Source organism: Suricata suricatta, chromosome 3 (assembly GCF_006229205.1).
Source record: "Suricata suricatta isolate VVHF042 chromosome 3, meerkat_22Aug2017_6uvM2_HiC, whole genome shotgun sequence".
NCBI classification, from domain to species: Eukaryota; Metazoa; Chordata; class Mammalia; order Carnivora; family Herpestidae; genus Suricata; species Suricata suricatta.
Window position 1 is genome coordinate 128614962 of NC_043702.1, and position 25682 is coordinate 128640643.

The 25682-nt window shown below is 45.4% G+C and overlaps 1 protein-coding gene across 2 annotated transcripts in view; it reads left to right on the plus strand.

Annotated features, from left to right (window-relative positions):
- Window positions 1–22345, plus strand: part of FAM20B (FAM20B glycosaminoglycan xylosylkinase) — a 37923-nt gene extending 15578 nt beyond the window's left edge. For both annotated transcript variants that reach the window (XM_029935142.1, XM_029935143.1), the window contains exons 3-8: window positions 2133–2219; window positions 5747–5856; window positions 15670–15841; window positions 16036–16227; window positions 17458–17517; window positions 18541–22345. In XM_029935142.1, the coding sequence (XP_029791002.1) occupies window positions 2133–2219; window positions 5747–5856; window positions 15670–15841; window positions 16036–16227; window positions 17458–17517; window positions 18541–18772 (853 nt within the window). In that variant the 3' untranslated portion in view covers window positions 18773–22345. The remainder of the gene's footprint in view (window positions 1–2132; window positions 2220–5746; window positions 5857–15669; window positions 15842–16035; window positions 16228–17457; window positions 17518–18540) is intronic.
- Window positions 22346–25682: the final 3337 nt, after the last annotated feature.

The window sequence follows — 25682 nt, forward strand, 5'->3', positions numbered from 1 at the left end:
CTGATGTCCTTCCCCAGAAGGGTAGGAGTGATTTATTGGCAGTTACTCTATGAATTTTGCTGCTCTGTCAGTGCCTTAAGATGGATCACTCTCTGCTGAGAGGAGGCTCTGCGCCCCTGCTGCTAAGGCGACACATGCACCTGTCATTAATAGCCACTCGTGGTTTCCGCGCTTCCGGAGCCTAGTTGGCCACGTCCTTCTGTCAGAGATAAGACACGTGTGCGGTGGATGCAATGTATGGGAAGGTAGTGATGCTTTTATTTGCACATTTTGCCTTAGATTAGAAACGTGATTTTTTTTTCAGTGTAGTTATATTCATTCTGGAAGTAAATTGGCTTTCCCTGGGCAAAGACTGCAGTTATGGTGGGAAAGCAACAAAGTGGCAGCGGCCTAGGAGTGGGTAGAAGTGAGTGAGTGGTCCTAGGAAGTGCTGGAAGGGACCGCGGAGACAGCCTGGTCCAGCTGCTCGTTGGACGGGTGAGACGCTGGGTTCTGACCGGGTACCTCACACAGCCGAGGCGTGAGCCAGGGACTCAGACCTGACTCTGCAGCAGCTCTCTGATTCTTACCCCTTTCCGTTTTCTTTCCCTCCTTCCCTCTCCAGGCCACCCCTGACGTTTCTAGATTTCTCTAGGGTTTTCCATTTCACTCACAGCAGCCTTTCCATGTATTGGAAAGGTCTCTAATGTTTCACTGGAAGGAACGGACTGCTCATACCCCTCTGTATGTGGAGGCTCTGCAGGGGCCCCGACAAAGTATTCTGGGACTGTCCCCCAGCTGGATGGACAGCCTGCAGCTGTCGTGGGGAGAGAAGTGCTTGGGGAGTGTCAGCTTTTACTGCAGTTCTATTTAAAACTTGAGACTCATTTGGGAGGTAGCCATATAATCCTAGGTAGCCTGAATATTGCTTTGACACTAGAAACGTAAAAATTACATGTGAACATTTTGACCATGCTAAGAAGAAGCTGGCCTCTAACCAGGTGGTGACTCACGGCTGTCTTCTGACGTACATGTTCCGTCCCTTTGCCTGGAAAATGTGTTTCACTTTATATTCCAAGATCATTTATGTTGAAGTTCACTGCTTTTCATCACAACGTTTCCCACTTCCCCGATGCCAGTGTCCTCAGTGGGACAGCCCCACTGTGCTTCAGTTTTCATTCATTTCTGTTTTACTGTTGCCTCTAAAGCCTGATAAACAGGCCTTCTGATTCAGGAAATACATGCAAACACTAGAGATTATAGGTGAATTTAGTGTCTCTCTCTTCCTAATTCACAGTTAAATGGTTATCTTTTTTATGATTAGCAGAAAGAAATACTCTAGATTTTATTATCCTTTGCTTATGTCATGCATGTGATGTAAAATAATCAGAATGGAATTTGAGATGAAAGAGATCTTGGAAATTGCCTCCCGGTCCAGCCCCTTGTGTATTTTAGATGAAGACTCTAAGACCCAGAGAAGAGACTGGTTTTGTTGACGGCTGCCCAGACAGGTCACGACAGGACTGTGTATATAGTCTCATGCCAGGCCGGTATTCCTTCCACACGTCACCATAAACGTAGAAAGAAAAAGAGGATGGTTATTCAAACGACTTTTTTCAGGTGCACCTTGCCTACTCATTAACGAAAGCTGAGGCATATCCAGACCATTTTTTCCCCCAAGAAATTTACACTCTTATAAGCCTTGCCATAGCCATTCTAGTAGAGAGACATTTTAATTGTATGTTTGCCTTCATTTCTTTAGTTCAATCTAATAAACATTCTAGTAAACATTTATTAAGCACCAACTATAGGCTTAACATTGTGCTAGAGATAGAGATGGTCCTTGTCTTCCAGAAAATGACCTTATAGTGTTACTTAAACTACACTGAAAGTCTGTTTTAGAGGGGTGGAAATAACATCTCCCGTGTTTTATTCATAGAATGATTGCTGAGGCAGAGAGAGCATTCTGGTTTCCTTCTCCACTGTATCTTCACCCCACCTACCAGAGATTTGTCCCAGTCCACAGCCATTCTCAGCTTTGATGGCAAAGGTGCCTGCAGAGCAGAATCAGGCCTGCTGAACTTTCTGGTGTGCTGTCTCCTCTGGGGCCGATGTAATCACGTCTCCATCTGTGCTTCCCGTTCACTCTGCAGGTATAACCGAGACTATGTGGTAGAAGGGGAGCCATACGCTGGCTACGACAGACACAACGCAGAGGTGGCAGCCTTTCATTTGGACAGGTACGTGCCATCATGGAGGGCTGCGGTCGTGTTGTTGCCTTTCAAAGATATCTGGGAGAGGGCTTGTGGCCTCCTCCTAAAGGGAACAGTGCTAATGGCTCTGACTTGGAACCTACCTTAGATAGCCGGTTGACAGAATCCATTGAATTTGTAGGAGTCCCTCATAATCAGGGGGGTTCTAGGGATACCGGAGCTAAATATCTCCCCTCTACACTTGTTGAGACCATTTCATTCTGGTATGCCCTCTGTGGTCATGTGTGAAGATGTTCTTGGTAAAGCAGGATGGCAGGATGAAAACCAGATTTGGAACTCAAGTCCCTACATTGAATTGATCGTTAATTAGACTTGACAGTACTGTTTGTTTGTTTTTTTTGTTTTATTTTTGTTTTAAGTAGGTAATACTGACTTATCCCCAGATGCTAGAAGCACATAGCATAACATATATATTGAATTTTATGGCCCTTCATACAAAATATGCATGGCTTCAATAACCAGAATAATTCCAAAAGAAAAATAGATGTAAATTCTAAATGTATAGGCTAACTAAGGAAATTCATATTTTTTCAGCAGGTGGCTGGTTAGGAGTATTGTAACTGAACTGCCTGTATCTCCCTTGCTCTGCTGATTAGCTCTTTCATCAGGGCATTTTTTTTTTAATGTATATTTATTTTTGAGAGAGACCGAGAGACAGAACAGGAGCAGGTGGGTGTGGCAGAGAGAAAAGGAGACACAGAATCAGAAGCAGGCTCCGGGCTCCGAGCTGTCAGCACAGAGCCCAACACAGGGCTCGAATCCACTAACTGTGAGATCATGACCTGAGCCCAAACTGAGAGCTGAACACTTAACTGACTGTGAGCCACCCAGGTGTCCCTCTTCAGGGCATTTTGACAGACTTTAAAAGGAATATTCATAGTATTTTTTTTAAGTGAATGTGTAAAGGAAATGAGAAGAAAACAAAGATGGACTTTTGTCTTTTTCTGGATTATGAAGGATTTTCTATGCACAAAAGCAATAATTGAAAAATCACAAAGGAAAGCTATTTGGTAGATTCAGCTAACTAAAGTTAATTTATATCAAACAAAATTTAAAATACAGCTAGGAGAAAATACTTGAACCTAATGTAATCCAAGCGTTAATAGCCTTAATATTATAAATATTTATACAAGTGCAAATATGTGCTAAAACGCTAATAGAAAATGGTCTAGACTGAATAGAAATGATCAGTTGCTAATAAATATGGCAGGGGGGTTCATCCTCGCCAGTACCAACAACAGATCCAGTTGAGGGGCACCTGAGTGGCTCAGTCGGTTAAACGTCCGACTCACTTTCAAAAGCTCAGGTCGTGATCTTGCGGCTTCGTGAGTTCGAGCCCCACATTGAGCTCTGCCCTGGCAGCGCAGAGCCTGCTTGGGATTCTCTCTCTCCCCCTCTTTCTTTGCTCCTCCCCGATTTGTGCTGACTCTGTCTCTCTCAAAATAAATAAACCCTAAAAACAAAAAATATAGTTGAAACCATGGGATACTATTTTCTTCTGCTGAAAATGGCCAGGATTTTTTTTTAAAGATAGTACTTTACTGGCAGGAATGCACTGAGATTTATATACAACTTGTGGCATTGTTAATCGGTTCAGTCTTTCTGTGTAAGAACCCTGTGTCAGAAACCTTAATGTTCCTGTTCTTTGGCTGAGTAACCTAACTACCTTTTTACACAATTAAGATATTTCTAGGAAGGTATTTCTAGGAAGTACTGTGGAGAAATCATGAAATTCGAAGATATATATATACCCATGATCTTAGCTGTAGCATTTTCAGTAGTGAAAAACTAGTAGCAATCTAAGCATCCAGGGATATGGGAAAGGTTAAATAAATGTTTGTTCCCAACACCATGAATTTTCACTGCCTCTTTTAAGACCTGGTGGCAGAGAGTTAGGTCAGTCCTGCTCACTAGATGATGTGCTAGAATCAGTCTTTCCAAGACCTCATTTCTTTCCACTTTCTTCATTCCCAAATGCCTTCCTGTTTCCCTGCTGACGGACACGAGCAGTGCGTGAAGGTCATTTCCCCACATCTGCACCAATCCGTCTTAGCGTCTGACACACTAATTTGTGTTAATCCAATCAAGTGAAGTGGTCCGTCATTGTTCCTTATTTTTGTTATCCCTGGTTTGTTAGCAAACTTGAACATCTTATCTTTTCACAGCTCGGCTACCTATTCGTGAACTTGAAGTGAAGTAGCCTTTGTGCAGAAATCACTACCTTTGATGTTAATTAAATATAGTGATGTTTCAATTCATGACTTGCGCTTTGGGGGTCTTGTGTTTAAGAGTCCTTCCCCGCCTCAAAGTGTGAAGTTGTTCTCTAGCCAGTACCCCCACCCATTGTGTTAACTGCCGCTGTGGTCATCCCCCCACCAGCGACACTTCTGTGCTCTGGGCCGTTTCTCCATTATGTTAGGATTGAACCACCTTCTCTGGCCTTGGGAGGTTCTCTCAATGCTATGGTTTTTTGCCACTTCGCTTGATTCACTTGCATTTATGGCTTTTCTAAGATTAAGTTTAAGACACAGTCAGTCAGCAACCCTAAAGAGTGGATTATTTATTCACGCAGGTATTTTTAAAGGTTTTATAATGACATGAGAAAAGGCTCATGATACCGTGATGAGTGAAAAGCAGGATACAAATTGGGTAGAGTAGAATCTCCATTGTGTGTGTGTGCGTGTATATGCAAGAGCATCTATGTTTTTGTATATACACATAAAGAAAAAAATGCACATATGCCAAAATGTCAGTAGTTATTTCTGGGCTGCGGAATTATGGGCTGTGGATGCTCTTTATTTTCTTCATCATAACATTGCTGTGTTCCAAATCCTGCCCCTCCAACTTTCTTCAGTGAGTGTGTATTCTTTTGCCAGTGAATTTCATGTTTTAAAAAATGATCTTGTTCAACCATAAGATTATACGTTAGCCCATTAGGAGTATTATCGTATGCACCTGTGTTAAGTAGTCCTGTGGCTAATCCTTTCAGATCCATCTGAGAGTTTCCTGCCAGAGTACTGTCGCACCCGAAGCTTTGTACCCGTGTGTGGATTTAAGTCCACTTCTTAGTGCTTTGTGAAAATGTATTTAATATTTTTATTAAAAATTTCTAACAAATTAGAACAGTATAATGAATGTGTGCATCTATTTCCCCAGTTTAGCAGTTGTTCACATTTTGCCAGATTTGCCTTATCCCTTTTGCTAAAGTACATATTAAAACAAATTACCTACATCTTGATACTAAACTTGTAAATATATGTACCTTTAAAATATATTTACCTGCAGGGGCACTGGACCGGCTCAGTCAGTAGAGCATGTGACCCTCGATCTTGGGGTCATGAGTTCAATCCCCACGTTGAGGGTAGAGATTACTTAAAAATAAAATCTTCAAAAAATGTATATTTACCTATGAACCAACAATATCTTTTTAAGATTACTTTATAAAATATACGCCCAAAGATTTTTCTCTTGTGTTCTCCAACCTCCCACAATAGGATTCTGGGTTTCCGCCGAGCCCCCCTGGTGGTTGGCAGATTTGTTAATCTACGGACAGAGATCAAGCCCGTTGCCACGGAGCAGCTGTTGAGCACCTTCCTGACCGTAGGTAAGAAGATTATAGAGGACATTTAAGTAGAGGAATAGTTAATAAGTTAAGTGGGACGTCATTGAGCAAACTGGTGGTTTGTGACTTTCAGGGGCTGAAGAAGTCGAGGGAGTACAAAAACAAATCAGGCAACTTCTTCTCAGGTTCCTGGGGGAAATGGATCTAGCGGTAGGTGGCCAGAAAGCAAAAGTTTTCCCTGATGTGTACTTTGTTGTGTCTGTGAAGTAGGAAGTGAGATAATTTACTGATAGTGTAAGTAGGTTATAACTTTATTTCCTTCTGCTTGATCTCAAAGTAAATCTCAAACCTAAATTTTAGCCCAAATCTGTTACTGTGTGTATATTATTGACTTGGTGGTGTTTTCCTATACCTTTCTTGGGAACTGCCTCCTTAAAATAAAATAAAAGTCTGTAAGGGGGTCAGAAATGCCCCTGTAGGGTTGCATTTGTACCTGAAAGATCACCCCTGCTTTCTGCTTTGCAAGGGCCAGCCCGTAACTCACTGTGTGTGGGACTGGCTCTGGGCTCTGGGCTCTCGGCTCTCACTCCAAGGTAAGGAATCTGAGCTAAGTTCTCACTCCTGTTCTCCTTGTGGGCACAGTGAGAACGAGGGATTCAGAGGTGCTGTGGGCTCTGGTTTCAGCCTCATTGTGGTGACATTTTCAATGACATGGCACTCTGCATTATGATATGACAATTGAAACAGACACTGCAAGATGAATTTCAGCTTGCTTGGCTAGATGAATGGATTTATATTTCCAGTGAGGTGAAATTGAATATTTAAAGGGCTTGTGACAGATTCATCAGTCAGAATTTAAACGTAGATGGCTAAGGTTATGCTGTTCTTACAAATAACCAAAAACACACAATGTCACTGATTTGTTTCATATACTTTCTAATCACTTTTGCCTGTCTAATTTTATGCTCAGGCAGACACGAATTCCTGCTGGATGAGAGGAGGTCAAGAAGAATAGGTCAGAGTCTGCTCCCTGGAGACTCACAGGAGGTTAACTCTCAGACATGGTGCCAGGGGTGGGGGAGGGAGAGGCCAGAAGAAGGTTTGTAGAGGAGGTTATTGTCACTGAGACCGAGTCCTGGAGCGTCAGTAGATGCTGCCCAGGCAGCGAGGATCAAAGGGCATTAGGTGAAGTAACAGGAAGGAAAAAGGGAGCGCTGGCATAGAGACTGGTACGTAGGGTTGGCACACGTGGGGAATGAGTTTCTGGACGCACAGGGCAGTGTCTCAGTGGGCGCTGCCAGAAGTACTCATGGGCCATGTGTCTTAAACAGTGGAGATTTATTTCTCCCAGTGTGGAGGCTGGAAGTCTGAGGTGAGGGTGCTGGTGCTGGTGAGGACCCTCTTCCTGGTGTACAGTCAGCCACCATCTTGCTATGTCCTCACACGGCAGAGAGAGTGAGAGAGGAATCCTCTCTTGTCTCTTCTTATAAGGGCGCGAACCCCGTCACGAGGGTTTCTCCCAGAAGTCCCACCTCCAGATGCCACCACATGAGGGTTTCGGGGTCCAGCATATGCATTTGGTTGAGGGTACAGAAACATTCAATCCATAGCAGGCAGGTAGAGGGATTTGGCTGGAGGTAGATTTTAAATAATGAGCTGACCTTAGCACGATTTTAAAGGATACGTTATTAGATAACTTGATACAGTAACAGCTAAATTCTGTGTGACCCTTGCAGCCTGACAAAGCACTTTCATACAGTTACCTGATTTTGATCCTGTTGACAAAAGAATGCATTGAGTAAGAGAAATTTACTTATATTTCATACATGAGGAAGAGGCTTGAAGGAGTTAGAGGGCTTTGCCAAAGTCACATAGCTACTGCTTGTTAGCCAGGACTCAGACCCAGATTTTCAGACCCTCACATATTTCATCAGCTTATAAAATTCTTTTGTATACTTTTAGGGGCGCTTGGATGGCTCATTTGGTTAAGTTTCCCACTTCAGCTCAGGTCATGATCTCACAGCTTAGGAGTTTGAGCCCCACATCAGGCTCTGTGCTGACAGCTCAGAGCCTGGAGCCTGCTTCAGATTCTGTGTCTCCCTCTCTCTCTGCCCATTCCCCACACTCATGCTTGCTCTCTTGTGCTTTCTCTCTCTCTCTCTCTCTCTCAAATATAAATAAACATTAAAATGTTATATTCTTTCAACAAAGTTCTCTTTCACTTCTGTTGGTAGGCTCTGAGCTAGGTGCTGAATATACAAAAATGAATGACACGTTCCTGCCTTCAAGGAGCTTGGTCTCCTGGGGAAGCCAGACATGTACAGAAGGCCCATGAGCATGTGGAAGGGAAGGGCAGATGTGACGGTCAAGGTGACAGCTTATTAGTGACAGTGGTATTTCATCCAAGTCGTAAAGGGAGAATAGCAATCCTCCAGGAAGGTGGAGTGGGAAAACATCTCAGGTGTTTAGACTCTAATCTTTTTTGTACTACAGACTCTTTTGGTGTGCTAGAAAAGCTTGAAAATCTTTTCTCAAAATAATGTTTTTAAATATGTAAATTAGAATACGTAGACTTCTAAATGAAACCAATAATATCGAAATACAGTCTTGTTATAAAAAATTAGAAAAAGCAAGTTTGTGATATACTAGCATGTGTTCTGTTATTGTTTAACACACGAAATAACAAGATCATAATCTCAGGCTGTGTATAAATGATCCTTTGCAATGTCTGCAACAATGCTAATGTGATACTAGCAGCTTAGCAGATAAGTCGGATTTCTCCTGGCGAGAAAGTCATGGGAGATGCAGATACCACTCTGGTTTGTGCCCTACCATCATATTCGAAGGAAATGCTGCGTTTCAGATGGAAGCTAATGAAAACAGGAATGTAATTTTGCTCCCCTCCGGCGCACAGGCTCCCCGAGTTAGCCCTGTTCCAGTGGAGGGCCACACGTGGACACAGCGACGAGATGGGGAAAAGCCTGTGGCAAGCTCAGGAGACTCTGCAATTCAGCTGAAGTGAAGGGGGTGTGGTGCGGGTGAGTGGGGAAGGCCGGAGAGCAGCACAGTGCCAGCCAAGGGCCTCGCGCACCAGGCTGGGCCGTGGAGACCGCCTAGGCAGTGGGAGGCCATGGAACAAGCCGGAGCCGGGAAGGTGAGGTGGGAATGTTGGAAAACCAGCTGCGGCAGCATCGGCAGCATCGTGGAGGGTGGGACGGGGCTGGAGGGGATGAGCTGAGAGACGAGAGCTCGGAGAGGCTGCGGTACTCGCTGCCCGTGCGGCACGAGCCAGACCTGGAGCAAGGACGGCAGAGAGGAAGAGTTAAGAGACACCGAGAATTAAAATGGAACTGATTTGGTGAACATTTGGGCTGAGTGGGACAATTGAGAGAGAAGAAAAAATTCAGAATGACTCCCAAATTCCTGGGTTGGATGACTCGGTGTGTAACGAAGCTGTTAGCGGTCTTAGGAATGTATGGAAAGGAGCAGACCTGGAGAAGTGAATGGGAGGAAGATAATCAGGTTTGGGACATTTTGTTTCCTTGTGTGAAATAATCAGAACTAGGTGTATTTGGCTCTCTCTCTAGTGCTTTTGGTTTGCATTTCTCTGATGAGGAGTGATGTGAAACACCTTTTTTTCTTTCCCAAAAAATTTTTTGAGAGAAGAAGAGAACACGAGCTGGGGAGGGGCAGAAGGCGAGGGAGAGAGAATTTTAAGCAGGCTCCACACCCGCAGCATGGAGCCCGATGCCAGGCTCAGAGTCACAACCAAGAGATCATGACCTGAGCTGACCATGACCTGAGTCAGGTGCTTAACCAACTGAGCCAGGTGCCCCTTTTCATATTTTTATTTGAATTTTAGTTAGTTAACATGCAGTGTAATATTGGTTTCAGGAGTACAACTCACTGATTCATCACTTACCTACAACACCCAGTGCTCATCATAGCAAGTCCCCTCCTTATGCCCATCCCTGTGGACCTCCCTCCATCAACCCTCAGTTTGTTCTCTGCCTTTAAGAGTCTCTTAATGGTTTGTTTCTCTCTTTCCCCCCTTCCATATGTTCATGTGTTCTGTTTCTTAAATTCCACATATGAATGAAATGATATGGTTATTTGTCTTTCTCTGACTGACTTATTTTGTTCTAGCTCGATCCACGTCATTGCAAATGGCAAGATTTCATTCTTTTTGATGGCTAATATTCCACTGTATATATACACCACATCTTTATCCATTCATCAGCTGATGGGCACTTGGGCAGTTTGGCTGTTGTTGATAATGCTGCTATAAACAGTGGGGTGCGCGTACCCCTTCAAATCTGTATTTTTTTATCCTCTGGGTAAATACCTAGTGCAATTGCTGGGTCATAGGATAGTTCTATTTTTAATTTTTTGAGGAACCTCCACACTGTTTTCCAGAGTGGCTGCACCAGTTTACATTCCCACCAGCCATGCAAAAGGGTTTCCCTTTCTCTGTATCCTCACCAACATCTGTTGTTTCCTGAGTTGTTAATTTTAGCCACTCTGACCAGTATGAGTTGGTATCTCAATGGGGTCTTGATTTGTATTTCCTGGATGATGAGTGATGTTGAGCATCTTTTCATGTGTCTGTTAGCCATCTGGATGTCTTTGGAAAAATGTCTATTCATGTCTTCTGCCCATTTCTTCACTGGATTGTTTTTTGGATATTGAGTTTGATAAGTTTGATAAGTTGATCGATTTTGGGTATTAACCCTTTATCAGAGATGCCATTGGCAATGTCTTCTCCCATTCTCTTGGTTGCCTTTTAGTTTTATCGATTGGTGAAATACCTTTCATGTACCTATTGGCCATTTGTATGTCTTTGGAAAGCTGTTGATTCAGATCTTCTCACTTTTTAAACAGGTTGCTTTTGCTTTTGAGCTGTAGGAGTTCTTTATATATTTTGGATATTCGCCCCTTTTCATTTTGTTGATGGTTTCTTTTGCTGTGCAGAAGCTTTTACTTTGATGCAGTCTTATTTGTTCATTTTCGCTATTGCTTTTTGCTTTTGGTGTCAGGTCCAAAAAATCAGCACCCACACCGATGTCAAGGAGCTTACTGCCTATATGTTCTAGGAGTTTTATGGTTTCAGGTCTTACGTTCAAGTCTTTAATCCATTTTGAGTTGGTTTTGTGTGTTGTAAGTAAGAAAGTGGTCCAGTTTCATCCTTCTGCATGTGGCTGTCTAGTTCTCCCAACAGCATTTACTGAAGACTGCCCTTTCCCTGTAGTGTATTCTGCTGCCCTAGCAAATCAGGAGAGACTCATAGAAACCTCTGATTTTTAAGCCAGTTGGTCCATCAGAAGCACAGGTGACGACCCACACTTCCGACTGGCATGTGAATTGAAGTACAGTCTTGTGGGACTGAGACTTTAACTGCGGAGTCTGGTGGTGTCTCTGGGTAAATAGTGTCAGAATTGAGTTAAATTGTAGGATATCCAGCTGGTGTCCGAGAATTACAGTTCTACACAGTGGGATTTGGTACAAAAATCTTACCTTGACAGGAACATCCAGGGGTAAATGTTGACCAGTCATTTAGGTGCTAAAGACTACAGCCTCGAAGAGAAGTGTGGGTGGACATATAGATTTGATTATTACAGGTTCATTCAAGGAGAGTGTGGGGACCAAGATGATCAGAAAACCAGTTGTAAAAGTTAGACGCATCCAGGAAATAGTAAAAGATTCAGAACCTGGGTTCATGGTGTTGAACAGGGATATCGAAGTCTGGAAAGGTAGATTGGAGGCAGATTATTAATATTAAATAGGTGGCATTGATTGGTCTCTGACACTGTCAGGCTCTGTGCTCAGCATTCCCGTGGGTTCTCCCATTTACTCTGCACAACCCAGGGGAAAGGACTGCTCTCTGCATTTTACGGAGTGGTGACATTACTTGCCCAGAGTCTCATGTTTAATGACTTTATGGTCCATATTTTAACCCCAGAAACCTGACGCTACTTGCCACTTAGCCAGCACACCATACTCCATTCAGTGATGGAGGGTCTTAGCGAACTCAGGAGTTCGGGTTTTGTCCTGGAGGCTGCAGTGTTTGGCTTTGTTTAAAAAAATTTTTTTTTGAATCAGTAAGATATTCATGCAACTCAGAATATTTTAAAAGTATTAGAAAGATTACAGTGAAAAGTTTTCCCTTCATCTCTTCATTCCTTCCTTTCCTCCCAGTGGTCATCTCTGTTATGTTAGTAATTTATGTCCTTTTTTGGTATCAGATACGAATATGTGTTTTTATTTAAGTGTACCACTTTATAATATGTATGTCACACTGTATGTATTATTGTATACTTATTATATATTATATATTTATTACACAAAGAGCTTCTTTATTCTTCTGTTGTTTTGCCAGCTGCAAAGTGCTCTGTTACATGGATCTATCATAATTCATTTAACCAGACCTTTATTGGACATACAAGTTCCAATATTTTTTTTTTACAACCAGTGTTGCCCAGAATTAATGTGTACATGTGTATAACTTCATACATGATCAAATATATCCAGAAGTGAAAGCGCTGGGTCCAAGGGCGCGTGTACTTTTACATAGATGTTTAACCAGTGCACATTCCCAGAATGACATGTGAGAATGCGTCTTTTCCGTTAGCGTCACCAACAGCACGTTACCGAGCTTTGGCTTTTGTGTGTTTCACGTGTATCATCTTTTCATTTGTATAAAAACATTTGTATTTTCTTTTGCCTGTCTGTATATATCCTGTGTGTTTGATTGCTGCCCATCTCTTTAGGGACACGTGTGCATAAGAACATGAGCAGTCACTGAAGGAGTATGTGAGGGGGTTATGTGTAGGAAATTTGCTTGTTTGTTGGCTGTATTTAAGAGGGATGTAGGACCAAGAAAACATTCCTTACCTTTTAGATTTTGTTTTTTAAACTTTTTAAAATAATTTTTTAAATGATTATTTTTGAAAGAGAGAGGGAGAGAAGGCATGTGCACCAGCAGGGGAGGGGCAGAGAAAGAGGGAGACAGAGAATCCAAACAGGCTCCAGGTCCTGAGCTTTCCATGCAGACCCTGATGCGGGGCTTGAATCCATGGATTGCGAGATCTTGACCTGAGCCGAAGTTGGATGCTTAAACGAATGAACACTCAGGCGCTCCTTTAAGTTTTTTTTTAAAACATTTATTCATTTTTCAGAGACAGAGCATGAGTGGGGGAGGGGCAGAAAGGGAGGGAAACACAGAATCTGAAGCAGGCTCCGGGCTCTGTGCTGACAGCTCAGGAGTCAAACTCGTTAAGATCATGACCTGAGCCAAAATCAGATGCTCAACTGAGTCACTTACGTGCCCCTAAACTATTTATTTACTCATTTTAAAATAATTTTTTAAGTTTATTTATTTATTTTGAGAGAGAGAGCAAGTAGGGCAGGGGCAGAGAGAGGGAGAGAGAGAGAGAGAGAGAGAGAGAGAATCCCAAGCAGGCTCTGTCCTCTCAGCACAGAGCCTGATGTGGGGCTCGAACTCAAGAGCCATGAGATCACGACCTGAGCTGAAGTCAAGAGTCAGACGCCTTGCCACCGAGGCGCCCCCACACTTTTTATTTTGAAATAATTTTAGGATTTTACAGAGGTTGCAGGGATGGTCCAGAGCCCCCCAGATCCCTTCATTAACCCTGTGACCCATTTGAGAACAGAGTGCAGACATGAACACTGCTTACACTAGTGTATGAGGGCTTCAGTGTTTCCCAAGCACCTGGACACCCTCCTACACCGCTGCCTTCAAGCATCATCGGGAGATTACTTGATGTTGATGCGGCATCAACATCTAACCCACAGACCCCGTTCACCTTTCACCCTTTCCCTGTAATGTCTAGAACTGAGTCTAGGATCCTGTGTTGTGTTAGTTGTCATGTTATTTTAGCCTCTCAGTCGGGAACAATTCTTCACTCTCCTTGTTTTTTCATGACTGACATTTGGTAATAGTGCAGGCCAGTTACTTTATAGAATTTCTCTCTCTCTCTTTTTTTTTTTTTAACATGTATTTATTTATTTAGAGAGGGAGCACACATGCACATGAGCTGGAGAGGGACAGAGAAAGAATCCCAAGCCGTGGGGTTTGACCTCACGAACCCTGAGATCATGACCTGAGCCGAGATCGAGTCAGACAGTTAACTGACTGAGTCACCTAGGTTCTCCTGTAGAATATTTCTTAATTGGAGTTTGTCTGGTATTTCTTCATAATTTAAAACTTCGATGGGAATACCAGAGAAGTGCTGTTGTGCTCTTCTCCGTACAGCATATCAGGAGGCACATGCTGTAGACTTGTCGCTGTGCCCCATTACTGGTGAGGGTAACTTTTTTAATGTTTATTTTTGAAAGAGAGAGAGAGAGGACATGTGTGAGTGGGTCAGGGGCAGAGAGAGGGGGACAGAGGATCCAAAGCAGGCTCTGCACTGACAGCAGAGAACCAGATGTAGGGCTTAAACTCACGAACTGTGAGATCATGACCTAAGCTGAAGTTGGACACTTAACCGACTGAGCCGCCCAGGCATCCCAGTGATATTAACTTTTATTACTTGATGGTAGGCACCTGTAAGATTCCTCCATGTAAAGTTAATATTTTATACCTATTAATAATTATTGAATACTTTCTTGTGAAGTATTCTACAACTATGTAAATATTCTATCCTCACTGAACTTTTACCTACCAGTTTCATTAAGCATGCATTGATAATTCTTACTTGAATAGATTACTACCGTGAGGGTTGTCAAATAGCTACTTGCTAATTTTATCATTCTTTCTAGACTTAATAGTCTCCATTCTATTAGAGGGCAGAACTCGCCCCCTGTGACCAACATTGACTCAGTTATTTGTTGATACTACTATGAACTCTCAGACTCTGAATTTACTCAGAGTTATGATTGTTATTTTTTTGATGCTCAAACTGTCTCAGATTTTGACCAGTGGGTTTTGGAATGTCCCCATCATTCTCTGAGTGCTTCCTTAACACCTGGCGTAGCAATATGACCCAGACTTACCTCGTACTTTCCCTGCCCCCACCCTAGAGTCACCTCTTTCTCCAAGGAGCCCTTGGTCCTTTTAAGAAAGTAGTAAAATGGTATTCAGAAACTAATATGTGAGTGCTAGGTGTGCTCATTACTGCTTACTTGTCATCGGTTCCAGGTTTTCTCTTGAGGGACAGAGGTGGGAAAGCTGTGTATACACACATACACACACACACACACACACACACACACACACACCCGTGTAAATATGCATGCATACATACACAAACATCTGTATCTTTTTCTATACCTATGTGTTAAAACTCTCAAGCCAGTAGCTCCAATTCTAATTCAGCACCCCAAGATTTATTCTGGTTCTCTCCCTTTCTGTGTGTTCATCTCCCTTCTCCATCTAAGAAACCTGGTTCCCATTATCCTCAGTGTATTTATTTGAGTTCTACCCCATTCCCGCCCACACGTACCAACTCCGAGCCCATAGCCTGACCCTGTGCAGGCCCCTCCCCTGGGTGCTCTGGCCACAGTGTCAGCCCTGACCGAAGAGAAGAGGGTGTGACTTTTCTTAAAGTGAGTTCGGAAAGATACCTGTGACATCACTTGACTCCTGGGAGAGGGACTGGCTAGCGGGGACACAGAGGGCAAGGAGCCACTTCATAGACATCCTCTTGTGCCTTCTGACATTGTTTTTTCACCATGTACCTTTATCGTCTGTATAGAAAATAAGTAGATGTTTAAATATCATTCAGGATCATTGTTTTCACAGTGTTTGTTCACCTTGCTGCTCCCTCTGACATCACTGGGGGGAATTTGGAGTCTTCCTTTCCTAAGTGTATTGGGCTCCTTTCTCTCCTGTAGGAAATAATACTTGTTTCTATGGGAAGTGTTACTACTGCCGAGAGACAGAGCCAGCGTGTGCCGACGGAGACACGATGGAGGGATCTGTCACGCTGTGGCTTCCAGATGTGTGGCCTCTGCAGAAACATCGACACCCATGGGGCAGGACTTACCGGGAGGGCAAACTGGCCAGGTGCGTGCTCTCGTGGGCCGCCACTTCATCCTGTCCCGTGCCCAGGACTTCCGTCCCAGACAGACCACACAGGGCTGGGAGGTGAGGGTGGGGGGCAGCCCGCCAGGCAGGGACGTCTCCTCTCTGTTTTAAACGGTGCCAGATAGAGTGCGGGCACCGCAGTCAGTAGCCCTGGCGGTGCCCCTGACCCCCAGGTGGGAGTACGATGAGAGCTACTGTGACGCTGTGAAGAAAACGTCCCCTTACGACTCCGGCCCGCGTCTCCTGGACATCATTGACACCGCGGTCTTCGATTACCTGATCGGCAATGCTGACCGCCACCACTATGAGAGTTTTCAAGACGACGAAGGCGCCAGCATGCTCCTCCTCCTCGATAATGCCAAAAGGTAGGGCCACACGGCGGTCCTCGTCCTCGGGGACTCTGCGCGGACCAGGACGTGTTCTTGGGGGCCCTGGAAAACGTCCTGAATGCAGTTGCCAGAAGGCCACACATCCACCCTCAGGGTCGGGGGGCTTTGTGGAGAAGTGGGGTTGTTCCTGAGGAGGCAAAGACTCTGTGTTCCTCAGCACGGAGCGCTGGCCAACTGGGTCTTCGATTTGTCGCTGCTCTTCATCATTCTTCCTTGATGATGAGGTTTCGTGTCTTGAGAAATACATATTTAATAGAACGGGAAATTTGATTGCTGTTAAATAGATTTTTTCGAAAGGTTCATGCCGTTTAAAAAATTTGTTTGTTTGATAAGATGTTTTGCTTTATTTATGGCAGTCTAGGCCCAGACTTTTTACCATCATAAAGAGAAGAGCAGTTTATTTTTCTTTTTTAATGTTTGTTTATTTTAGGGCAGAGTGAGGGCTGAGAGAGAGAGCGAGAGCAGGAGGGAAGGCTGGGAGAGAGCATCCCAAGCAGGCTCCGCATTATCAGCGCAGAGCCGATGGGGCTCAGTTCACGAACCGTGAGATCATGGGAGCTGAGCCAGAATCAAGAGCCCCCAGGCGCCCCGCCCCTGCCGGCTGTTATCTGAGGGCTGTGCCAGGGGCTGCCAGGCCTCCTGCGCTGTTAGGGCGGGCTTCCTGGACGAGAGTGGGTTTTCCCAGCACCGCGTCTCCTCATCGAAGTCTGCGTTACCGCTAAGACCATTTTTACATCTGCCCAGAATCACTGTGTTCTTAGCGCCTCTGAGCAGTTTCTCCTGTCTGAGTCTGGCTGTCTGCTTCCTTGTAAGGAGGACCCAGCTTGTTCTGATCGGTGATTCTGAAGTAGAACAAGTGGGAATTGTGTGAATAGCCTTGTCGGGTTTCGGGGTCATCGGGCCCTCCCCTTGGTCCACGGGCTCCACCCTGCGCTAGTGGCTGTGTGCCGGCTCCTCGCCATAGCGGCGGCAGAGGGGCCCCTTGTAAGCGGGGACATTTGTTATTTGCCGCAGACAGGCTGTTAGGCATCCCGTGTCTAATTGGTCACGCCCTGTTTATTTTTAATTTAAGTGATTTGAGCTGTGGGAGCATGAAATTATCTAGGATCACATTTGGGTTTTCTGAGAGAATTTGCTCTTGTTCTGATGCTAAGGCGGGGAACTGATGCCACTAACTAATTCACTAGGTTTTCATTTAATTCTCAGCTTTGGGAACCCATCGCTGGATGAGAGAAGCATTCTCGCCCCCCTCTATCAGTGTTGCATGTAAGTTACGCACATCAGACACATCAGCCAGTGTCGCCTTCCTTTCCAGGCTCGGCTGCGTTAGTGTCGTCAGCCTTAAGACTTCCTAATACTCGAGCAAGTGCTTCTGACGCTTTTCCAAGCCAGAACTCAAAAGCCATTGCAAATGTTGTGTGGATAGAAATTTTCAGTCAATAATATATATTCACATTTGTTTTACTATCAGAATATAGCCCTCTGCCCACCAAAAATCTAGAACAGTCTGCACCCCTGGCTGCCGTGCTGTTTACCTTGGGGTTTGAGGTCCTGTCGCTCCTCGCCAGAGGCCACCTGAAGTCGCATATCTCAGTTTGAAGTTATATAAACCAGAAGTAATTTTCATAAGCATTTATTTAATAACTTTGTTTAAGTTTGTATTACAAAACAAAGAAATTAAAAGGTAAATCAAAATGAGAGAAAGAACCGATCTCTCAGGAGCTCCATTTCAGATCATTATTGCTGGTATTATTTTATTTTATTTTACTTTTTTACGTTTATTTATTTGTTTTGAGAGAGCGCACACAAGCAGGGGAGGGGCAGAGAGAGGGAGAGAGAAAATCCCAAGCAGGCTCCACTCTGTCAGCACAGAGCCTGATGTGGGGCTCAATCCTACTGAACATGAGATCACAACCTGAGCCCAAATCAAGAATCCAATGCTTAACTGACTGAGCCACCCAGGTGCCCCTACATAATTCTTTCTTTTTTTCACAATTTTTATTTATTTATTTTGAGAGAGGCAGAGACAGCACGAGTGGGGGAGGGGCAGAGAGGGAGACAAAACCCCAAGCAGGCTCCGCGCTGCCAGTGCAGAATCCAATGCGGGGCTCTGTGTCCCGGAACCTCGAGATCGTGGCCTGAGCTGAAACCAAGAGTCAGACTCTTAACCTTCTGAGCCTCTTCCGCGCTGCCGCAGTTATGTCCTGACTTTTGCCTTCCAGGCTGGCTTTAAACGCCGTTTGATGCTAAGAGGTTTTATGTGATCTGCCTCCACACGTTGTCTTGCAGCATTCGGGTGTCCACCTGGAACAGACTGAACTACCTGAAGAATGGTGTGCTGAAGTCTGCCTTAAAAGCCGCCATGGCCCACGACCCCATCTCCCCCGTGCTGTCTGAGCCTCACCTGGACGCCGTGGACCAGCGGCTCCTGGGCACCCTGGCCACCGTGAAGCAGTGCACTGACCAGTTTGGGGCTGACGCTGTGCTGGTGGAAGACAGGATGCCTCTCTCCCACTTGTAATTCGCAACACAAAATAAGTGAAACTACTTTTTACAAAGCTAGAGAAACAGCACAATCACTTCCAAATGGCCTGAGATGGATTGGAAACGGCTGGCTACAAGCTCTGGGTGTAGGGGACGGGGTGGCCTTGGATTCCTTTGGCGATTTCTGTAGGAGAGGCTGAGGCAGAGACTATAGGGTGCAGACCCCGGGAGCGTGCCGGACCACCCGACCCCTTGGCGTCAGCGCATCCCCACGGTGGGCCTCCTGCTGGGTCCTCCTCACGCACGTGCCGGAGGGTGCACGGAGGGCGCACGGAGGTGTGACGTTTGGATAGGTTAATGCTGGGGTTGGTTCCAGAGCGTGTAGTTGGGGTTCATCTTCTGATCCTTCCTCCACACCTGTGGGTTTTCTGAAAACACTTTGTAATCTCTCGAGTCCTTCTGTAACCAGGACTAGTGCCGTTGGGAGTTTCACAGCCTCCTGGGGAGCGGCGGCAAGTAAAACCTGGCGTCCTGGGGAGCCCAGACGGCGTGCTCCCTTGGAAGGCGTCTGTTTTTAGGACAGAGTTAGTGGGAAAGGCCAAGGCAGGAGAGATGCTTGGGCTCGTAAGCGATTGGGTGCCCGTGCTCTTTATGGTGGTTTAGAGGAGGGGAGGAGAGGCGGGAGGGGAGAAGCTCCTGGCAGGGGCGTAAAAGCAGACAGTACTTGAACCTCAGTGAGCCTCGCGCTCTCACCGTGAATTGTCCAGGCGTCATTCTCTCGCAGAAACTTTCCTTTACCTTTTGCCCAAAGCAGGCAAATCCTTTTCTAAATTAACAAAGCGAACTGAGGTGATACCTTGAATAAGAGGGAAGTTGCCTGTGAACTCTGCCATCCTGAGTCTCTTCAGGAAAGAATTTCCACCTCAGTCTTTAAGGCATGTGGTCCCCGCAGCCTCTGTTCCCAAGAGAATGGCCGTCCTGTTGGTGCCTTTCTCGTGAGAACAGCCAGCTCACCCTCTCAGCGGACAGTGTGCGTCCTGCTGGCGGCTGGACCTGCCCTATGACTTGGGCCTTGCAGAAGATGGGGAACAAAAATTTTAAGCTTTCTGAGCCTTAAAATTAAGGAGGTTACCAGGAAGGGCCTTAAAATTTATCAAGCCCTAATGTGCTCCTTGAATTTCATCGGGCGTTCTGAACCGATGGCACGGTGTCGTTTTCTGGCGTCGTCTCGCTGCGTGCAGGTGTCAGGCGGCTGATGCGTGAGCTCCGTGCGCTCTGTGTTCCCGCTGAGCGGCTCGGATCCCGGAGCAGTGGGGGCGGGTGGTCCCGGTGTGCCCGCTCACTGGGCCCGTCCCTCCTGCATCTTGTCTGGGTGCGGGCCAGCTTTGCACTCCTGTCGAGCAGACACTGGAGTTTAAAGGGTGCGGGTGAGCAGGTGTCATGGCGACCGTCGGAGACCGGTGTCAGGCAGCCACCCTTTCAAAGACTGCGTGGAACATATGCCCTAACTTTCTCGCATTGAAGGAGCGCTGAGTAACCTGCGGCTACTTAACAGTAGCACGAAGTTAGGTTGCTTTTGTGCTTTGTGTGTGCATTTGGAGACATACACAAGAATGGGTTGAGTTCCTTAAAAAAGATGTTGAATTTAAGAAGACAGGTATTAGCACAAAACACTGAAACCCGGTCAACCAAAGGAGGCCTTAGATTCCAATTTTAAGGCCCATTTGTGGTGTGTGTTAAGTGAAATTTAACAGTTGAGTTGTGAGTACCTTGGAGAGCGCCCCCCAGAGCGGCAGGGGGGAGGCCGCGCTGCCCCCTGCAGGGGGTGCGTGTTAGTTGAACTAAAGAAAGGGTCAAACCAAGTGAAGGTCCAAGGGTCTGTGTTCCTGCAGACACGTAGCACCGGGCATGTGTCGCAGAGGGTGGGCAAGAATTGTCCTCAGCCTGGGAGCTTCATTCATGATGTTGAAGGCAGAAGATACTGCTAAGGAAGAGAGCAGGAGGGGGAGCTGCTTTGAAAATGTCGCATCCTTTTTTCCAGAACATCACAGAAATGTTTAATTTCATTCCCTTTCTACCATTTTAAAATTCATGGTCTTAAGAGGTGTTCAGATGTGTCGTGGTTAAACTCATACGCTAACAGGGTGGCTGTGACAAGGCTCTTAGAACAGATTTATGTTCTAATCAGGATTGGATTAAGCTAGGACAGCATGTGTAGGCACATTTTGGCAAAAACCAAGCAGAGGCCTATAGGCCTAAAATTCACAAAAACTAAATTCTGGTTGAAAACAGAGACAGGTACCTTTTTTTTTAAGTTTTGTTACTCTGTCCTCTTTGTGGTTTATTTAGCACTCTTATACTCAGCCAAGTCCCTGGAAGTGTTCTTGGTCAGCCCTAGGTTGGGGGTACCTAAGGGAGCATCTAAAGGTAGATGTGGATGCATTTTAATATTTAATATTGTCAGATGAGGAAAATCAAAACTGACTGTCATTTCCTTACTTCCTCCCACTTCCTAAATACGTTTATTCCAGAGTTTGAGGAAATATGGGTAAAGCAGTTTCATTCTAAATTATTCTTTAATATGAGGTTAAGTTGTGGGTTTGAGTGTAAATAATTGTCAAAACAAATTAATAGGATCAGATTTTCTCAGAGTATTGTTCAATAATATATAAGGCATTTCTCCCTCTTGCACTCAGGACTAATGTGTCAAATGAAATTTAAGGAGGAAATGGAAGAATTCAGGTACATCCATTGCATATTAGGAAAGATGAAACCTGTGTCCATGGCAATTTTCCAGTGTCATCTGAACAACAAGTTCTCCCAAGGAGATTTATCTTTTCCTTTTCTTATAGAAAAGGAAAAAAAAGGCCTTCGGCTTTCCCTTCCCATCCACCATATTCCCTCGGCTTCCATTCTCAGTGGTCCATGTATTCTTGTTTGCCAGTGACAGTAAAACAGCATCTGTCTTGTAAGAGTCACCTTGTGGGCTCGAGCTTCAGGAAACATGAGTAAAGGCGTATGTGTGTATATAGTCGTATATGTATTGTAGCAAGAAAACAAATGTATTTATTTTGACACAGGGAAACACTGACTTATGTTGCTGAAGAACTTGAAGCTAGTGGCAGGTTCTCTCCTCGGTGTCCCTGAGTGGACCCCGGGTGACACAGACCATACCCTGAGCAGGCGCCAGCCATGGTGGGCACACGTGAGCCACACAGACCTGACTGCGTGAGGCCTGCTGTCCGGGGAAGGCCAGGTTTTCTCCCTTCGATTCCTCAAGTCTGGGTTGCAAAGGCAGGGGCTGGGGACTCTACTGCCACAGGCTTCTAAGGAACTGAGGCGTTACAAGTACGAAATGATCGAGGTGGGGGGCGGGGAACTGGGAATAACTTACTGGGAAGCTAATTTATTTGCTTAAAAGGGCCGTGTGGGAACTGGTACCCTCCGTTTTGATCTGCCAAGGATCTCCTCTCAGAGCTGGTGCACAAGTAGAGGGTGGGCCTGGGAAGACCCCAAACAAGACAGATACGCACCTAAATTTCTAATGTGTTCTATGGGTTTCAATTCTGAAAAAAAAAAATAAATAAAGATTTTATTAAGTATTGATGTATCATCTTTTCCTCTTATTCCTTTTTTCCCCTTTCAGGATATTTTCAGTGTTTTCTGCTTCCAATTTCCTGTCTGTTTTGTTAGGGGACAGAAAAAGATTATATCCTCTACCCCCCACGTAAACTTCCATGGGAACGTTGCACGGCATCCAGTGAGTAAGACCTTTGCACCTCCTCACCAGTCTTCCAAAGGCCCATACCAGGTTGTGACTCTACCAGAAGTTTCCATTAGATAATTCTTAGATGCTTTTTGTATACTTGGTAGTTCAGTCCGTTCTTGCAGCTTTTTAGAAGTAAAGAATCACAAATCCTGAAGAACTTGTCAGCACAATACTATAGAGGCATGGAGAAGACCCAGGGCCCCTGATTCTTATTCTTAGTACACTCATGCTTTTAACTTTGGAAACAGAAATCCAGCATCGTTTACCTCAGCTAGCTAACTGAGCAGACTCCTAAAGGATTTTTTACTGTTTACTTCATTTGTCACACTTTGGCACCGGTTTTGGTCATGTGTGCTTGGATAGCAGTGGGAGGCCCAGGCATAGGACCCTTTTCCTGGTAAGAGCCAGGCTTGTTCTCAAGCATGTCAGAGAGACTGGTATTAAAGCTTGAGCAAGACCACTGGGAGTAGGGAGGGTCTATTCGGTCTCTGGTAGACAGTTGGGTGTTGGGGGTCCCCTCAGAGAACTCGCAGTGCCAGCAGAAGAGAACTGAAGCACCGACTGTGTCACGAATGATGGGAATGAATGACAGGAGAAACGGGAGCAGGAACGAACCCCAGAGGGTCAGGGGGGTGTTAGGTAGGCAGAACCTATGCTGAGGAAGGGAAGACTGATCCAGGCTTGCTGTGCATAGAACCCCGACTTTTGAAGCGCACAGCCTCCTGGGCCTGTCCTGTTCTGTCCCTTTGGGGGTTTCCTGTGGTTTTTGTCAGGTGCGTACCATCTCTTGAGAGGACACTGAGTCCACTGTGTTGTCACGTGCTCTTCAGCATAGACGTTAAACAGGAGCCACTGGTGCATAGGTGAGCTCTGAAACACTTTAATGGTTTCAGTGTTTGCTTTTTACATGCCAAGTTTAATTATAAGGCTTGCTTTTTACTCAAAGATTGTTTCAGGACAGATCGTGTTCTGTCTCCAGCAGGCTCGGGAAGATGTCTGTTGCAAAGCTTGGTCCTGTTTCAGTGACATCGGTATAGATGTTGTGTGCCCATTTTCTCCTAGACTTTGTTAAAGTGCAGATTTGGGTTGAGAAGGGTTGTCTGCATTTCTGACAAGCCCCTGGACGTTACCAGTGCTGCGGGTCACTTGACCACACTTGTGTAGTCCAAATAGGAGTTTGCTTACTCAGGAATCATGGCTGCCTGTAGTTTTCACAACAGCCTCTAGATGTCGCCATGAACCATGAGATCTTGTGTTCCTAGCGGTTCCCCACCCCCACCCCCCAACTGCCTCCAAGTTCTGAGAATGAAATGTTAGCAATTTATTTAACTGGAAGCTTGTCTAAAAACTAATGTTTGTTTCTATGTGGAGCGGACAAAGGCGGGGGAAAAATGTTTACCTTTTAGGAAAAAAATGTCTTCTTGAAATTAAGATGTTTGCTCAGGAACTTTTCCAGCCACCTACTTTACCACTCAATGCTAAATTCAAATCAAAACACTGCAGAAAGCAGCAGTTAGACCTACATGAAAGTTTCAAGTAGAGACAGAGTTATTTTTGTCTTAAAACCTGGGTTTTTAAAAGAAATGGGTTAATATTAGTCATTTTATCACCATAAATTCACTTATAAACATCACTAAGTATAAATAAAATCGTCCAAGCCTCCTGTGGAAACCACTCAGCGCTTCATCCAGGGTGGCACATATGTAATAACAGTTAACACGTAAGTGAATGAGCTCATTAAATTCATAGCATCCCTGTCAAGTGACTTCTGCTATGCCATCCAATATGTGCCATCCTATTGTTGTACCCAGATCTTAATATCGCCCCAAAAACCAGAGATTACCAGGGAGGCCGAAGCATGCATGCAAAAGCAAAGGGCTTTATTACGAATTTAGGCCCGGCCAGCCTAAACTCGGGCTCACAGACTTCAACAACACACTGCATCCACGTGGAGCGAGCCCCGAACATGGCGGGGCAGGGCCTTTTATGAGTTTGGGAAGGGGGAGTTACAGGAAATTGTGACACAGGTACAGGGTTCCAAACATTATAGCATCACATCATTGACAGTAACTTTAACCAATTACAGAGTGGACCCAGAACCCCCAGGTAGGGCGAGACTAGTCTTAACCTCCATCTTTAGGCCCGCCCCCAGAAATGTTAATGGTGTTAGCTGGCCTTCAAGGTCAGAGGGGAAACCCGAATCAGACCTGCATCCTTACCCTATAGGTGAGGCGTGGGGCTGCTAACACCCAAGGTCACATATAGAAAGTGGCAAGGGGCCATTCAGTTAATCACTATGCTGGGTTGCCATTCATGCCCATTTACCGAATGAGTTCATGTTTTCAATTTTCAAACAGGCATGAAGGCGTGTCCCTTGTTTAACTGTCCATGGGAGGTTCCCTGAGCTTGACTGCACATCGGGCGGTACCTGTGTCCTGGCCCTGCTCTGTGGGAGGTTTGGGTTCAGTGTTGACCTCAGGTGGCGAAGACATACAATATGCATATGCATAATGGCTTTTCAGCTTAACCGTGGTGGCGTCCAGACAAAGGTGCTTCCTGGTTTCTGCAGCTGTTTGAAAAGGCAAATTCGGAGCTCTGTGGAGGAAGGAGCAGACGGGGCACTGGGTGTGATGTAAGAGGCTGCGGCATTGTGAGACCTGGGGCTAGGACTCCCCTTCCTGTCTGCAGAACCCACCTTCAAAACCCGTGAGCCAGTGCCATTAGTCAAGTCCCCGGATCTCTGGACGGCACTTTCTTCCAAGGACAAGATGTCTCCCATTAGGCCAGTTGCCTCGGTCTCTTCAGAAATTTTGGAAAATGTTTTAAGCTCTTCGGAAATCTAATAAGCTTGTTGTGTGCTCACGTTGTGGGGCAGGGGCCCCAAAGTTAAGGGACCACAAGTCTGGCCGGTGGTGTCTGAGAAGCTGCTCTATGTCACAAGGACTTGAAATAGCCGAGAAAGAGCCCGCAGTCCTTAGCCTAACTTCCTCGTAAAGAAGACTTGATTTCCCCCCTACTGGGAGTTTCCAAAAGCCCAGCTTTTTCAGACTGGGGCCTCGAAACCTGCTGTTACTCGCCGGTTTCACTTCCCCGTGTCCGCCTCGCGCCCCGGGGCCTCTCTCCGCCCTCGGACCAGCCGCCTCCAGCTCCCGCGAGACGGCGTCGGGTGTCGGCCCAC